Source organism: Trypanosoma theileri (assembly GCF_002087225.1).
Source record: "Trypanosoma theileri isolate Edinburgh chromosome Unknown TM35_Tth_29_V1, whole genome shotgun sequence".
NCBI lineage: Eukaryota > Euglenozoa > Kinetoplastea > Trypanosomatida > Trypanosomatidae > Trypanosoma > Trypanosoma theileri.
In genome coordinates this window covers 299,622-316,886 of record NW_021639871.1, presented here as the reverse complement: position 1 = coordinate 316,886, position 17,265 = coordinate 299,622, and the positions used below count along the sequence as shown (strand labels likewise).

Sequence of the window (17,265 nt, the reverse complement as noted above, 5' to 3'; positions counted from 1 at the left end):
TGTGTGCACGTGTGGAAAAGAAAAAAAGAGAGAGAGAAGCATTGTAGATGGGAGGGTTCAGTGATAATGGCAGCAGCAATAGTAGTAAATATTAGTACTACTACTACTACTATTACTATAAAGAAAAAACCATATTGAAAGTAGAAAGGTAAAAAAAGAAAAAAGAAGGAACAAAAAAAAAAAGTATAAATAATAATAGTGGGATTGGGGGAAGTTAAATGAAAAAAGTCACAGAAGCAGAGTAAGCAATACGTAGATCTGTGTGGTACCAATCCACTTTTATTTTTTATTTTTTCTCACGTCTGCGTAAAAGCAGTGAGAATGATAAGAATGACAGTATAGGAGATCCACATACAAAGAAGGGGAGAGAAAGGGAGAGAGAGAGAGAGAGAGATCAGGTGGGATAGAAAGACTAGAAGATTACACATCAACGAATGAGAAAAGGGAAAAATAAAAAAAAAATAACTGGAGAAGAAAAGAAAAGAGAAAATAAAATAAAATAAAAAAAAGAGGTAATTGTGTGTTTCATCTCCTGATTATGCGTATCAACTCAATATGTGTAGTGATAAATTTAAGGATGAAGTATAGTTGTTTACATATTTATCTTTGTTTATGCTGGTATTCTCCCCATTCTCTTTCTCTCTGTCTTTCTCTTTCTCTTTCTCTCCCATTGGTGTGGTGTTTAATTCTCTTCATTGTTATTTTTCATTATCATCATTATCTATTTTCGTTATTTCTCGCATACGTTGTTTTTTTTTTTCTTTTGTGGTTTTTTTTTTCCTTATTTTGAATTCTTTTCTTTCGTTTGTTCATTTTGTTTTTTTTTTGTTTTTTATTTGGTGGTTTTCCGGGCGCCATGTCTCATTTTTCTCATTTCTCCAGAGCTGTGTTCTTCTCCCTTCATCGCTAGCAATGAAAGCTCCAGCTCTTCTTTTTTTTTTCTTTTTGTTTGTTTGTTTGTATCTCTTTTCTTTCTGTCTTTCCTGATGTTATTTTGGTTTATTTTTACTCTTGGTACCATCCGCTATTGGGTAATTTCTTTTTTTCTTTTCTTTTTGGTGTGTATGTGTGTGTGTGTGCATTTTTTTTTTTTTTTTCTTTTCGGTAATGCACTCCCACATCTCTTTTATATCTAGAGTGAGAAAAGAAATGTTTACTACTTCTCCTTTTTTTTCTTCTTCTTCTTTTTCTTTTCTTCTTATGGTTTCTGTTTATTTTCTACTCTTTACTAATAATACACCAATACATATATATATATATATATATATATCTGTTGTTTAGTATGAATACGGTCTACTAACGATAATGGCTCAATTAACTCCTCGGACTGCTGAGATGAGTGAGACGGGAACCCCCTCCTCTGACGGTAGTCGCCTGCCATCTCCACAAGAAGAACAATATCATCAGTATCAACATCAACAACAAAAACAAGAAGAAGAAGAAAAGCATTTGGATTCTCTCTTTGATGCTACGATGGAGTCCTTGGAAGTACTGGAAAACTCACGTGCAGTTCTGCACAGTTCCATGCAGGAGGCGCACTTCTCATTTAACGTCACTCAACGTGAAATGGAGCGTTCGGGGCTTTTACTTGCGTGGGATGCTGTGCCAACCCAAGAGGGCGCCGTCCAGCCACTTATTGGCATTAGAATTCCCGCCATCGTGAGAGATACGAACAGTGGCAATGAGAAGAAGAAGAATTGTGACGATAATGACAAGGATTCCAATCTTGATGATAATGATAATAATGATGATAACAACAACAATGATGATGATAAGTGGTCTCTTGTGGAGATGAATGAATGTGAGGGGCGAGATCCCCTGCGGTGGTTTGCTGCTGTTCCATCACCGGCGTTGTGTGCATGTCAAGAGCACTTCCGCCGTGTGCTGCATGCATGTGTGGATGTCCTGCAGGCCCAGAAAGAAGTACTCGCTGCTGCTGAACTATACAGGGAGGCCGCAGAGAAAAGAGAATTACATCAATGAGGTGATTTGTATATACTGCGTGTCTTTGCAAAGTAAGGTCTAATTTTACTATGATTAAAAAAAAAAACATGACAACATACATAATAGTGCGAATATGGAACGAAAGGAAAGAAAAGGAGATATATATATATATATATATATATATATATATATATTTGTTTTTATTTGTTTTTATCATGTATTTATTTTTTTTAAGGGTGTGAGTTTCCTTTATATTCCACTATTTTTTTTTTCTATTTCTCTTATCATCACTTATAAAAGACGATAGTACGCACCATTGAATCCACCATAATAATAATAATAATAATAATAATAATAATAATAATAATAACAAAAGAAAAAGAAAAAGGCAGCAATAAGAAAAGATCATACAAAATAACATTAATACAAGTGTGATATGGGCAGACCAGGTGGTTTCTTCAAACGACTAAAGGCTAAACAAAAACGCCAAAGCTCACATCGGCGTCGTGGCACAAAGGGCGCATCTAAAGAAGAACGCCGTGCGAAACATAATGAACGTGTGGATTACTACGCTGCCAAGCGAGAAGCGGAGGAACTCGCGGCGATCAGCAGCAGCGAGAGCGGTGATGATCACGACGGCGGGGCGGTGTCAACAGACTCTGAGGCGGAGTTGCGCCGAGAGGAACAATCGTTGATGCGGCTTCGTCAACTGCTTGGGGCTGGTGGTGTGGGGAATGGCCGCGGAGCAAAGCGTAAACGCAGCGGTGAAGAAGAAGAAGAAGAACAAGATAATCATCGTAATATTAATAATAATAATGAGGGGAAGGGTGAGAATGCGAGTAAGACGACGGATAATGGTAATAAGGATAATAATAATAATAATAATAAACAGAAGAGGAAGAAGAAGAAGGGTGGTATGAAGGCGGTAGATGAATTGAGTGAGGATAGTGAGGATTGGAGAGCCTATCTGTCCAGTGGAGAAGAAGAAGAAGAAGTAGAAGAAATTGAAGAAATGGAGGAGGAGGAAGAAGAAGAAGGAATGGAAGATCAGGAGATGGATGATGAGGAAGGCTACGATGATGTTGATTATGGTGATGAAGATGATGATGATGATGAAGATGATGATGAAGAAGAAGAAAGTGAGGAGTTGGATATGGCGAAGGAGGATGCATATGAAGATGATGATGAGGATGAGAATGAGGAAGAGAAGGAAACAGCGCAGTTACTTCCCCAATTCCATCACGGCACAACAAGTCTCAATGCACTGCAGCATGTTGTGAGTGCCACAGATCCGTGGTTCTTAAAATATCATCAGGACCGTCATGGTGATATTGACACAACTCCCATGCAATCACAACCATGCGGGGATAGTAATATCGCCGTCTCGGCCTCTACACATGCTGTGGAACACTTTCTACATAAACCCTTTGCTCTTGATAAGGTATCTAGTTTGGGTAATGGATTGGCGAATGGAGGGGGTAAACAACAGAAACAGGAAAAGAAGGAAGAACGACCTCCGTATATGCATGAGACATTGTGGAAGAAATGGTTGGAGTATTGTACGGCGGAATCACGTGGCCCAATGACACAGGAAGAACGTGGTTTACTGGATCTCTTGCAGGGTTATCCAGATATGATAGACTGTTGTCGCTCATGGGATAATGCCGACTCTAGGCGTGAGATATTTTTACTACATGTGCTTAATCACTGGTTTAAGGCACGATCTGTTGTGTTGGCCCATGATGCCATTCTACGAGAACGAAAGGCGAAGAAAAAGAAGGAAAAGAATAAGAATAAGAACAGTAGTAATAGTAGTAGCAAGAAGGGTAGTAAGAAAAAAGCGAAGGATGAAAGTGATAATGAGGACGAAGATGATGATGAAGAAGAGTATGAAGAGTATGAATTGCGTGATCGTGGATTTGGTAAGACGCGTCTACTCATTATGTTACCCATGCGCAACATTGCCCATCGTTATATGATGACACTTGTAAAACTCTTGCGTGCCTCACCTGAGGATTGTCCAAAGTTGTCTACATTTGATGAAGACTTTAGTGAACTTGAAGAGGCAATGGATCCAACCTTCAAACGTCGTCCACGTGAGTATCAGATGCAATTCGCTGGTAATGTAGATGATGCCTTTTGTGTAGGTGTTCGACTTGCCCCATCCTCTCTACGTGTATACACTCATCCTCTTAACAGTGATCTTCTTATCTGTTCCCCACTTGGTCTACGGCGTCGATTGGAGCGTAGTGGAGATGCCGCGGTCTCCTTAGCGTCTGTGGAGGTTTGTGTAATTGATGAAGCGCATGTGTTGTTAATGCAGAATTGGCAACATGCCGCTCATGTGCTCCGCCGTCTTCTTAACAAGCGGCCAACAGACACAACGCATGGATTGGCGGATATGCGGCGGGTGTATGGATGGGCACTTGCAGGTCATAGTGGTCGTCATCGACAAACTATCATGTCTGCAAATGTCTCGCATGCCACTTTACTCGCAACCCTGCGGGCGGCGTGTGTAAATAACTCTGGACGTGTGTTATTACAACGACGAGAGGAGGAGGGTGTACTTTCACAGGTGATGGTGCCTGTTCGACAGCACTTTTTACGATTTGAACCACCACAGTTAAATAATGTGGAGGGATGTGATGATGCACGGTTTGATTTCTTCACACAGGAGGTGTTTGCAACTAAGATTAGTCCACTTGTACAGCGGGATGTGCGGACGATTATTTTTGTTCCCTCTTATTTTGATTTTGTGCGATTACGTAATTATATGATTCGTGAACATCGGGATACCTTTGCGGCTATTAGTGAATATACATCACTACAGCAACAGCGTAAGGCGCTTGGACAGTTTACAGATTTGGAACGTCCCTTATTATTGGTAACGGAACGATTCTACTTTTTTAAGCGTTACTTTGTAAAGTTAGCAGAGGTGATGGTCTTTTACAGTCCACCTGTATTTCCTGCTTTTTATGTTTCTCTTGTAAATCGTCTTGTGGCTACTTCACCGAATGCATTTGCATTAACTTTATTCTCTCGCTTTGATACACATGAACTAAATCGTATTGTCGGTACACGGCGCACACGACAGCTGCTCGAGCGGGAGGCAGATGCCTTTTCTTTTGTGACAAACTAAATGGAAAAGAGTATATATATATAAAGAAGAAAAGTCTGGATAACAGCGTTTAAAGAAGAAGAAAGAAGAAAAGAAGAAAAAAAAAGGCAGAGAAGCATAAAGAAGAAAGAAGAGAGAGGGTTGGATAATGTTTTCATTACTACTACCACTTCTTGTTCTTCTTCGTGTTGGTGTTGGCTATGCTACTATTACACTGATGCTTCTATGGAGGTGTTTGTTGTAAGTAAGAACAAGTGAGTATTCTCTAACTGGTGTTTTATGCGATTCTATAGACTCTTCTGATAAAGGTGCTTCGTTGAAACTTTTAAACTTTTCGTATCTATTTATCTATTTTTTATTGTTTTATTTATGTCTCTTTCTTTCTTTTTTTTCTTTCTCTCTCATTATCTTACTTTGTGTGGAACAAGAGCAATAAAATAGAACCGACACCAACAGCAAGAACAAAGAAAAAAAAAAAAATCAAGAGGTGTGCTGCGTTACTTTTAAGATCAACAGAAAAAGGTAACGCGGGAGGAAGAAGAATTACTCTTTATTATTATTATTATTATTATTATTATTATTATTATTATTATTATTATTATTATTATTATTATTATTATTATTATTAAGAGGACATTGACGTGTTTTGTTTTTTGTCCTTCTTTCTCTACCCTCACACATATACATACATATACACACAAACATATAGAATATATATATATATATATATATATATGGCTGCAACGTCGTTTGAGTTCGTTCAGGGGAGTGAGCGGCTTGACTGGGGAGTGTTAGTCGCTATTGATCTGCAGCGACTGATAAAAGACACCAATGTGGATACATTACAACGCATTGTGGAAAATCTCGCCTTTGCACGAGTAACACGTGATGAGGCGGCGATGTTCACACCAGAGCACATCCTCCATCTCTTCACACTGTGTCAACTCGTCATTCAGTATCTTGTCTGTTCGCAGGAGTGTCTGGCGAAGATGAATGTGAAGTTGAGTGAGCGGGTGCAGGAGGCCCAACACCGTTGGAACTCTGCAGAGGCAGAGCGGGAGCGGCTGCATGAGGAAAACACAATACTGCGAAAAGAAGTAAAGGCACAACGAAGAACACTCTTGGCGTATGAATATGCCAACAGTAACGCAGCAGGTGGTGGTGCAGGTGGTGCTGGTGTGGGATGTCCGTATGTGTGTCCACACTGTGGGGATGCGTATGCAAAGAGTGAGTCTCTGCAGTCACATATACGAAAAAGGCATCAAAAACAACCAGCACAACAACAATCACAACAGCAACAACAACAACAACAACAGGTTGGGAAAACAACGGATATGTTTGAGATGCATATGCGGCAACTCCAAGAAAAGGTTGACCGTCTGGAACAACAACTGGGGCGAGAGAAGGAGCGTAATGATTCACTCCAGCGTGAGAGTATGATGATGATGCTGCAGGCCACAATGGGTGGAGCACGAACAGCACAACAACAACAACAAGAAAAAGAAAAAGAAGAACAGCGTGTGGTGCAAATACGAGAATCGTCTTCTTTGGCTAAAGAATCTCCTAAACGGGAGGAGACGCTGGCGAGTTTACCACGTGTTCATACAGCACCTGTGCAAGTGATCACACCTGAAGTTTCTGCTATTCCAATTATGCCAGATGTGGAAGCTCTTCAACGGTATAACGTATCCCGTCAGCAAGAAAGTACAAATCATGCCCTTCTTCGACAGATTGCGGAGTTGGAAAAAGTTGTGCGAGATTTAAAGAACTCAAAGAAGGAGACAGTGGGAACAGATATACCCGCCTCATCACATGATTCTAAACAATCTACGATGGCACCAGGACCAACAACTACAACTACAACAACAACTCAGGCAGTCTCACACACACCATCGTGGCTTTCAGCCCCTGGTAGAGGAGTAGGAAGTACAACAATGACTTCTACTTTGCCAGTGGCACCGTCAACCGCAGAGAGAGTTGCATTATCGACACCACAACCAACACAAACACTGCCCCAACAACAACAACAACAACAACAATCATACGTTTCTGTACCGCCTGTACCTACCTCTAACACTACTACTAGCGCTTCTGCGAGCACAGCACTATCACAACCACATTATCAACCACAAGTTTCTGTACCGCCTGTACCTGCTTCTAATACTACTACTAGCGCTCCTGTAATTACACCACAAACACTGCAACAACCACAGCCACAACAACAATCATACGTTTCTGTACCGCCTGTACCTACCTCTAACACTACTACTGGCGCTTCTGCGAGCACAGCACTATCACAACCACATTATCAACCACAGGTTTCTGTACCGCCTGTACCTGCTTCTAACACTACTAGCGCTCCTGTAATTACACCACAAACACTGCAACAACCACAACAGCAACAGCAACAGCATGGCATCACTTTTCATATTCCCCCTACTCCAGCTCCTTCTCTTGCCCCTGTTTCTGCCACAGGGATTAAAACCGTAGGGTCTACAGTCTCCACGTTCTCGACCTCCTCGTCTAGTGTTAATATGCCTCACACTTCATCTACCACAGCGGCGACAACGAATATGCAACACGCATCTCCAGCAGTCCATGGCACGGCTCTTGGGTCTCCCTCAGTAGGAAGAGACATGCCCACTAGACTGAGTGGTACATTTCCAGCAAAGGGTGTGAATTCAGACCCCTCTATTTTCCCATGGAATCTACCAAAGCAGCCCTCGAACTCCCCTGGTAACCCAGTAACAACCTCAGAGAGTACTCCAATTTGGCTTCGAACGAACTCTATGAGAGATGACAGCAGTAAGGATGGGTCAACGATAGCGGCAAACCCACCTCGTGTTGGTAGCGGCTCTATAAACACCCCACAAATGTCGGTACCACCACCTGTCTCTGTTGCCCCAACTAATACACAGTTAACTCCCTCAGGTTTACAGATGGGACGACCGTCGTATGCGGACGTTGCCTCAACGTCTCGTTTACCTCCTCAGAGTTTATCCCCGCAAGTACCAGTACCTTCTTCTATGGCAACAATAGCGACAGGAGGAATCCCATCGTATAGTAATGCAGTGACAGTGTCGGCATCAGGTGTTCCCCATGCAGCAGTGCCAGTTGCAAGGCAAGCAAGAGCCCCTAGTAACAGTACTTCTAGCAGTAGGAGCTCATCTTATGAAAGCACTTCTTCCTAAAGTGTCTGAGAGAGATGGGTTACTTTCACCGGGTGGTAGAGGTGGTCTTAACCTATTGAAAAGAAATAGAAATGACTAGGGCGTGTATTTATAGATGAGTAAAAAAAAAAAAATATGCACGTCACTGAAAAAGAAAAAAGAAAAGAAAAAAATGGTTTTTATAACACTTTCTATACTTGATTGTTTATCATGTATATGTGTATATAGTTATAGTTATATTGTATATAATGTTCCTTGACCTTCTTTCTGTCTCTCCCTCTTTTGCGTAATATATTTTGTATAACCTGGATTAAGTCTCCAATGCTGCAGCGCATACCAGCATATCGAGACCCCCTTGTGCAGGTTCTTAGCGATGCGCTAAAGCGGGCGTTAGATGTCTACCGCCGTGAAATGTCCGCTGGAGTTTCGGTTGAGTTTGAGTGCCGTCTTGGTACCTTTTCTGCATCACGGCATACCTACACACACTCGTTCCCCACCCATACTACTACTCCGGCATTGCTGGAAGGACAATCTACCATCCCGTTCTTCTTCTTTGCTGGTGTGGCCCAGCCAACTTTTCATGCGCTACACACAGCACTTAAATCCACTGCTGGATTCTCCATGCCAGCACGCTCTTCTACAGTACTCTCCGTGCGTACGGCAGGCCCAACACGTCTGGAGTATGCAATGAATGCTACTTGTAATACTGGAAGACTGATAGCAGTGGTGGATAAGGAGCGAATCCTCACAAATGATATTCGTTGCCCGCGTTGGGCCTCTGATTTCCGCGTCTCGGTGTCTCGTGAGAAATCTATCCGTGCCGATGCATGGGGGAAGTCCGAATGGGCGGCGTTTACTCCGACTGTATCACGTCTGCGGCAACGCAAAACTATTCGTGTAAGTCCGCTACTCTCACTAGATATCGCCATGGTACGCTCTTTCACAGATCACACACGTTTTACTGTACCATGGTCACCAGAGTTGCATGTTCCGTTTATTAGTGCTCCCCAAGTCTCTTATGATGTGGAGTTGGAAGTGAACATCTCGGCATTGTATCGTATGGTGAAGCAAACACGATTGTTAGACTCTACCGTAGAAAGGACATCTCAGGATGTGCTCGCCGTGTTGCAGTTCCTAACATTGAAGAGGGAAAACATTGGGACAACTACTCCCTAGTTCATAAGGTGGGGAAAAGGTGGGGGTGGATGTGTTGAATTTATCTGTTACTGTTGTGGAACTGCTGCTAAATTGTTTGGGGCAGCCATGAAGGTATGAAAAAAAAAGAAAAAAGAGAGATAGAGAGAATCAGGGTTAGAAAGAAAATTAAAAAAGGAAAGAAAAATATAGGTGGATGGATTCAAAACTCACATGCATTTATATTTAAATATACGCCCAACCCGTTTTTTTTTTTTTCTTTCTTTCTCTGTTTCTGTAACGCTGAGATCCCTTTTATTATTATTATTATTATTATTATTTGCCACAGACAGATTACACGTTGACACATGCACTAATATTTCATCTCTCTTGTGTTACTCTTTCGTGATATAAGTTGAGAAACTCTGGGAGAAAATTTACTCTGTTTCTCTTACATCAATACGTTAGTTTTGTTTGTTTGTTTGTCTGTTTGTTTGTTTTCGTCTTCTGGTTATCATCCACTCTGATATATATATATATGTGTTTTTTTTTTCTTTTAAATTTCTTATTCTTCATCCTCTTTTAATAGAAACGGAAAAGAATAGATAACATGCTCTGGCGACTCTTTGCTGGTGGTATGTTAGGCGGTATGATCTCAGCGTATCGCTCTTCTACGACATCGACGCTTGCCGTAACTACCCCAACGCTGGATCTCATTATGGATCCTAGTAAAGATGTTGTTCCTGTACGTTGTGTTATTGTCGGTGGTGGCTATGCCGGGGCAAGACTAGCGTACATGTTAGATAGCATGTTTGATGTTACCTTTATTGATGAGAAAAATTTTTATGAACTTACCAATGATATCATTCCTATCGTGGCAAACCCGTGGAGCGAGTTAAATGAAGAGGCCTGTCGTCGTCTCTTTGTACTACATCGCTATTATCTTAAACGGGCAAATGTGCTTACAGGCACTGTTGACGGTGTGGATGAAGAGTCTGTTACACTTCGTGATGGTCGTTGTGTGCCGTATGATCTTCTCTTTGTCACACCAGGTGAACGTAAACCATTTCCTTTTGCTACAAAAGAGCGAACTATTGCTGGTCGTGTACAAGAGCTTAAACATTTTAATGAATTTATTGGTACATGTAAAAAGGTAGCAATTCTTGGAGGAGGTCCAGTTGGTACTTCTCTCGCAATGGATTTGGCGACTGGAAGACCAGATATGGAAGTTCATTTATATCATTCCAAGTCAGAACTTATTCCTGTATTACCAACAACAAGTCGTAAGTATGCACTGGAGGCTTTACAACGTTGTAAAAATCTCTCAGTACATCTTTGCACACGGGTAACGGATATTGATGGATATGATGCGAATGGAAATCGTGTGGATACACATCCCAGTACAGGGTTGATGCGATTATTACCTTTTGGTAAACCTGCTGCTGAGGAAACAAAGCAATTTACCGTGCGTTATGATAAGATGCACTTTGTACCAACACCTCAACAATCCATTCTGAGTCAGGCGTACTTTGGACGACGTCAACCAGATTTAAGTGGAGATACGGTGGAGTCATCTGGTGAAGAAAAAGAATTTGATTATGTCTTTTCAACAATAGGTGATGTACCACGTCCTATTAAGGCAGGAAGAGGAAAACCCAATATACTTGCTGAACACGAAACACCAGATGGACATTATCGTGTTAGTACATTAATGCAACTGTATGGACATCCTAACATCTGGGCTCCTGGACGTTGTAATAATATTCCTTGGGTAAAGAGTTATGGTTCAAGTGATGTGCAGGTTCGAACTATATTTCGTGGATTAAACTCTGTGGTACATAATCCTACAGAGAGATTTCTACACTCACGTGATGGTATTCAATTACAACGAATGTCTATTCCACGAATGTTAGTTCGTTTAGGAAATAATGATGCCGTTGGTGCAACACCGTGGTCTGGTGCTATGGTAGGCCTTTCTGCATTCCATGAATTCATGCAAGACCGAAATCACCTCGTAAAGGAATTCCAACAACCAATTTTTTACAAACCGCAGGATCCTACGAAGGTAAAGCAACGAATCTCTAACTGGGTTGCGCATGAAATTACGGATATTGTAGACTTCTCTCATTGTTAAGAGAGCGTTCAGCCGATAGTTTCACATTATGGTACACAGTATGAAAGGAAACAAACAAAACAAAAAAAAAGTTCTGCTCACCTGTTGTTACTGCTTGATTTCTCTTTTCTTTCTCTACCTTGGAAAACCTCTTCCTTTTCTCTCTCCCTTTTTTTTCTCTCTCTCTCTTTTATTTTTTTTTTGTTATTATTTTTATTGCTCTTTTTTTTTTCTTGCCCTATCATATATGTTCACACAAACAAACAAAAAGGCGAGGAATAGGGTGGGGTTTGGTTGTACTTGGTGTTGGTGTTATTATTTATTATTTTATTAGTTGTTGTTTTTTTTTTTTTTTTTCGTTTCTCAGAGGAGGAGGGGTGTTAGTGAACGTCATGCCCCATTTCTTTAGTGAATCCTCTGTTGCTTTTCTAGAGCGTTATCAGTTTATTCCGCGAAGAAGGGAAGGCCGTCATGCAGACAAGCGTGCCGTACCCACGGATGGACTCTCCTTAATGGATGTGATGCTTCACACCAACAGCATCTTTACTATTTTCTTCCGACTACGAAAGATGTATGGACATGCTGAAGAAGAAGAAGAAGTAGTAGTAGGAAGAATGGTATCTTCCACAGAGACTGAAATGGAGAATCTCTCACATATGGCCCGTCACCTGCAAGCAGATATGGCAGATTTTGATGTTGGTCTCTCGGAGGAGGTACTGGCACCTACATTACTTTCCTTTTTGGATTTTTACCTTGACCACAGTACAACCTTGACGAGTTTACATCAAACACTGCGTGCCTTCTTTGAAACGACTCCTTATATCAGTGAATTAGAAGATAACATAGATACAGAAACTCCATTTCATTCAAATATTGCTCTCCTTTTCTTTAAACTAGCGAAAGCACTTCTGTATAGTCAAACCATAAAATATGCACCACTTGAAGTGTCAAATGAAGTAGTAACTTGTGAGCCACCCCTACTTCCATGGTTGTATTCGATTGCAGAATATACTACAGTAATGCCGACATGGTATTGGAGGACAGCGCAGCATCCACGCACCACATGTCTTCTTATTAAGAAGGTGAAAGTCCATCGCGGTAGAAGTAATAATAACAATAATAATAGTACTAGTAGTAGTTCTTGTAAAGATATAATTAATAATGATGAGGATGCTATCACTTTTTCACATCTCTTTCAACGGGTTCCACGGAAGCGGTGCCGCATAGAGTATGGCTTTGATATAAGTTCTACAGGAGAAGAGCATATAAAAGATCGTCCTGCTTATTCTCCTGGTATTCTTCCCTTACCGTATGATGTACAAAAGATGATACTTGAGTATCTCTCTCCTCGAGCACTCTCCGCTGCAATTTCAGTCTGTGTTCTTTGGCGACGCCTTATACGACGCTCTGCCACTATGTGTTTCTATCTTCGTGCTAGTCACATTATCACAAGAGAATTTTTTAAGTTTATGAGGGATGACTGGGGACAAGCATGGATACGCGTAAATGAATTAACAACAGTACAACGATTGAACCTTAATTATATGCTTTTGGGTCAGTTTGAACGTCACCTACAACAGTGGCGAGAATCTATTCCATCACTTGAAGATTTTGTAATTCATCTCTATAATGAGCGGGGTCCCAAAAGTTGTGAATGGAAGATGTTAGAAGGAATGTGGAGTGCCATTGAAATGGAAATCAAAATCTTTCCATTTATGGCTCTTCGTAATGCTGAATTTCCCACACTTCTTTACAATGGATCTTCTACATGTTTATGTGGGAAACTTTCACAGATGGTAACTTTATCACAGTTGAGGCAATTACTGTTATGGATGCGTTGTACAGAACGTATTGCTTCTCCTCTATTGGTTGAACTGGCAGTACAGAGGTCGTTGCTTCTTGGTGCAGCAAACCAATCTCCACCCACCACACCCTGATTTGATCTGTGGTAATGCCAATGTAAATTTTCTTTTTTTTTTCTTTTTACTTCTTGGTGTATTTTCGTTTCGTTTCTCTTTGTATTATTAGATTTTCACTCAATATATATATATATATATATATATATATATATTTATATACTGTTTTTCCCTCACCTTAAATTATGGTTCTCAGACAGGCGGAGTTGTGTGTGTGTGTGTGTTGTTGTTGCTGTTGATACTGTTCCCTTCACCTATTTCGTCTCTTTATATTCTAGTTAGTGCTGCATATTATGCATATTCGCTTGTGAAGATTGTTTTGTGTAGTTATGTTTCTCTTGTGGTTGTGGTTGGTTGTTGTTTTTTTTTTTTTTCTATTTATTTCTTTGTATTTTTTATTTTATTTTCCATAAAGAGAGGATATCTTGGTCATACACACCAAAAAAAAAAAAGGAAAGAAAAAGAAAGAGAGTTAATTGCACGCAGATGTCTAATGATGAACGTTTTGACACCATGCTGTTGGCTATTGCCCAGCAGCACGATGGAATAGATGCCATTCTTGATACCTTCTTTTCCTTTCTTGGGAGGAAAACAGACTTCTTCACACATCCCGACATGGCACGCTCGGCTGTGCAACGTGCACTGGACCGCCACTTAACTCAAGCGGAGGAGAAATTACGAAAGAAGCAGGCGGAAGAAAAGAAACGCAATACCACTTCTTCACGCGTGGAAGTCTTGGAAGATGATGAAGAAAAGGCAGCAGAGGCACAAGCCAAGGCGGCGGCAGAAGCGGCCAAACGTAAGGCGGAAATGGAGAAGAAAGTAACGGAATTGGCCAATGCCAAAGAAGATGAGGATGGAATGAAACCAAAAGGACTTCCCCCAACTGCGGGTAATGGGTTTGATTATGAACATTACATGTTTTCGCAGACATTACAGGAAGTGGAGGTGCGGGTGCCGCTCCCCATTGTGAATGCAAAGGGACGAGACCTAGATATTGTTATTCAGCAGCGTCGTCTGCGTGTGGCAGTGAAGGGGAAACCACCTATTGTTGATGGGGAACTGTATGCGGCTGTGAAGACGGAGGATTCTATGTGGACTATTGAAGACGGACGTACCGTTGTTTTGACACTTACAAAGTTAAATCAGATGGAGTGGTGGAAAACCGTTATTGTCGGTGATGCAGAAATTGATCTGCAGAAGGTGGTTCCAGAGAACTCCAAGCTGGATGACCTTGACAGTGAAACACGACAGACGGTTGAGAAGATGATGTACGATCAACGCCAAAAGGCTATGGGGCTTCCCACTTCAGAAGAGCAGAAAAAGAAGGATATGTTGGCTAAATTTATGGCTGCACATCCGGAGATGGATTTCTCACAGGCAAAGATTTGCTGAGTATAGGTATATATATATATATATATATATCTGTGTGTGAGAGAGAGAATCAATTCTATTTTATCCTAAACTTTATTACTATGTTTCTTGGGTAAGATAAGTTATTTCTGGTGCAGAAAACTTCTGTAGTTTATAGGCACCCTATTCAGCTTTTTTTTTTTTCTTAATGTAAATTGGGCACTCTGTTGCCATAATTAGTAATATACCTATATACATATATATATATATATATGTTGTACTTTATACATATAACTCTATTTGTTTATTTATTTATTTATTTATTTATTATTTCAGTTACCCAGAGTAGTTGAAGGCAGGTGTGAAGGAATAAGAAGAACGAAAAGAAAAAAAAAAGAAAGGAAAAAGGTGTTATTAAGGAAGAACAAGTGATCACAATGTCAAATACTATCGACGAAAAGGACAAGATTATTCTCTCTTTGCGGGAAGAAAATAAGATATTGTGGGAACGTTTAACACAATTTGAGACAATGCATGCCATTGTTGCTGCTAATAAACCTTCTCATACAGTGCTTTCAGCACTTGAAAAGGAACGTGAACACTTGGAACGTTCTACAAAGCCAATGCGGTTTAAGCGTTCTTCTTCAATTCCATATGTTGATTTACCAACATACCCTTCACGACCTCACTTTGAGAAGGCTGCTGAACATCCCAGTACGCAACTTGTCGTATTTGATGGTTGTCCTAATGATCCTTATCATCCTTCATCTATGCCTATATATCAAACTTCTACCTTTGTTCAACCTGATATTACCGAATTTGGACCATACGACTATACACGAAGTGGAAACCCAACCCGAACTGCCTTGGAAACTCTTACAGCAAAGTTAGAGGGTGCTCACTCCGCCTTTGCCTTTACCTCCGGTATGGCGGCCCTTCAAACAGTTGTGGCTACACTTGATGCTGGAAGTGTTATATTGGCCAGTTCAGATTTGTATGGTGGTATGTATCGACTTTTAACCCAAGTGGCTAATCGAATGGGTATCGATGTGGAATTTGTTGATACATGGGATTTAGAAGCAGTAAAATCTAAAATGTCAGAGCGTGTGAAACTACTACATATTGAAAGTCCGACAAATCCGCTTATGCGTATTGCAGACATCAGGGCTCTTTGTGAGATTGCTCATAAGAATAACGTGAAGGTATCAATAGATAATACCATGATGAGTCCTGTGCGATGTACCCCAATTCCTCTTGGATGTGATTATGTTATTCATAGTGCAACCAAATTCCTTTGTGGACACAGTGATACTATGGGTGGTATTGTTTGTGTTAAAAGTGAAGATCTTGCTAAACGAGTGGCATTTCTTCAAAATGCACAAGGTAATGCACTGAGTCCATTTGACTCATGGTTGCTTCTACGCGGTTTAAAAACACTCTCTATACGTGTGGAAAAACAAGAATTAAATGCTGTTGCAGTGGCTCTATTCCTCAGTCATCAGACACATGTAGTCAAACGATTACATTACCCCGGTATTAACCCGAAACTCTATCCAGATGTTTCTAGTCTCACCGAGAAGGATTTTGAAACTCACCGTTCACAAGCATCCGGTCCAGGAACTGTTCTTTCATTTGAGACTGGTGATACAAAACGATCACACCGTTTTGTACGTGCATTAAAATTATTTAAATTGACAGTGAGCTTTGGAAGTTGCAACTCCCTCGTTGAGCTTCCTTGTTTACTCTCACATGCATCCATACCGAAGGAGAAGCAAACACTCCCGCGTGACATTATTCGTCTTTCAATTGGTATTGAACAGATTGAAGACATAGTCGCGGACATTGCTCAAGCAATCGATGTGGCAGCGGAAGAAGTATCTTCAGACTCAACTGATTGCTCCTGTTGAGGCAAAATAATAGTAATAATAAAAGAAGAGAAAAATCAAAAAAAAAAAAATGTCTTGTACAAGTGCAATTTGAGTTCGAACAATATTCGATTTATCGATTTTTGATTCTATATCTTCTTACCGATATGGTGTCAAAATACAGAAAAAAAAAATAATAAGTTGCTTGACTTTTTCCGTTGTCCTCTGGTAACAGAAGAGTAAAATGGGGAAAGAAAAGAAAATTGTAAATAAGAGAGAAAAAGATAGAAAAAAAAGGGGGTCTGGGTGAAAGAAAGCGAGATAATATAAAAGATTTCCAGTCCATGCACAGGAGGAAATAAGTGATGTTTTTTATTTTGGTTTTGTTGGACTTGCTTGTAAGAGCTAATTGCTGAAAAATGACAGTAATAGATAAGTTTTTTTTTTTTTCATAACTTTTTCTCTCTCCTCCTCCTCCTCCTCCTCCTCCTCCTCCTCTCTATAAAAAGAAGCGTACGCTTTCCCTTCCTCAAGAAAGTGAAAGAGAAAAATATTTGGCTTTTGTAAGCGTATGTAATAATGCACACTCTCATAAACCGGGCAGTATTTCTTTTTTTTTTTTTNCATAAGCCCACTTTTCATTACTTAGATC

General features: G+C 40.5%; 8 protein-coding genes across 8 annotated transcripts; all 8 read left to right on the top strand.

The window, feature by feature from the left end:
• Positions 1-1,305: 1,305 nt before the first annotated feature.
• On the top strand, positions 1,306-1,983 carry TM35_000292200 (uncharacterized protein; the record flags this gene model as incomplete). The annotated part of the gene is made up of 1 exon (XM_029028377.1): positions 1,306-1,983. One exon carries the CDS (start codon positions 1,306-1,308, stop codon positions 1,981-1,983), a length of 678 nt encoding a protein of 225 aa, XP_028880404.1.
• Positions 1,984-2,380: 397 nt separating this feature from the next.
• TM35_000292190 (uncharacterized protein) lies at positions 2,381-5,083 on the top strand (the record flags this gene model as incomplete). Its single annotated transcript, XM_029028376.1, has 1 exon — positions 2,381-5,083. One exon carries the CDS (start codon positions 2,381-2,383, stop codon positions 5,081-5,083), a length of 2,703 nt encoding a protein of 900 aa, XP_028880403.1.
• Positions 5,084-5,796: 713 nt separating this feature from the next.
• Positions 5,797-8,253, top strand: TM35_000292180 (uncharacterized protein; the record flags this gene model as incomplete). Its single annotated transcript, XM_029028375.1, has 1 exon — positions 5,797-8,253. The coding sequence occupies one exon, from the start codon at positions 5,797-5,799 to the stop codon at positions 8,251-8,253; it is 2,457 nt and encodes an 818-aa protein (XP_028880402.1).
• A 300-nt stretch (positions 8,254-8,553) lies between these two features.
• On the top strand, positions 8,554-9,408 carry TM35_000292170 (uncharacterized protein; the record flags this gene model as incomplete). Its single annotated transcript, XM_029028374.1, has 1 exon — positions 8,554-9,408. The coding sequence occupies one exon, from the start codon at positions 8,554-8,556 to the stop codon at positions 9,406-9,408; it is 855 nt and encodes a 284-aa protein (XP_028880401.1).
• A 568-nt stretch (positions 9,409-9,976) lies between these two features.
• TM35_000292160 (putative apoptosis-inducing factor A-like) lies at positions 9,977-11,500 on the top strand (the record flags this gene model as incomplete). The annotated part of the gene is made up of 1 exon (XM_029028373.1): positions 9,977-11,500. The coding sequence occupies one exon, from the start codon at positions 9,977-9,979 to the stop codon at positions 11,498-11,500; it is 1,524 nt and encodes a 507-aa protein (XP_028880400.1).
• Positions 11,501-11,871: 371 nt separating this feature from the next.
• Positions 11,872-13,416, top strand: TM35_000292150 (uncharacterized protein; the record flags this gene model as incomplete). The annotated part of the gene is made up of 1 exon (XM_029028372.1): positions 11,872-13,416. The coding sequence occupies one exon, from the start codon at positions 11,872-11,874 to the stop codon at positions 13,414-13,416; it is 1,545 nt and encodes a 514-aa protein (XP_028880399.1).
• A 465-nt stretch (positions 13,417-13,881) lies between these two features.
• TM35_000292140 (uncharacterized protein) lies at positions 13,882-14,790 on the top strand (the record flags this gene model as incomplete). Its single annotated transcript, XM_029028371.1, has 1 exon — positions 13,882-14,790. The coding sequence occupies one exon, from the start codon at positions 13,882-13,884 to the stop codon at positions 14,788-14,790; it is 909 nt and encodes a 302-aa protein (XP_028880398.1).
• A 395-nt stretch (positions 14,791-15,185) lies between these two features.
• TM35_000292130 (cystathionine beta-lyase-like protein) lies at positions 15,186-16,655 on the top strand (the record flags this gene model as incomplete). The annotated part of the gene is made up of 1 exon (XM_029028370.1): positions 15,186-16,655. The coding sequence occupies one exon, from the start codon at positions 15,186-15,188 to the stop codon at positions 16,653-16,655; it is 1,470 nt and encodes a 489-aa protein (XP_028880397.1).
• Between the last annotated feature and the right edge of the window lie 610 nt (positions 16,656-17,265).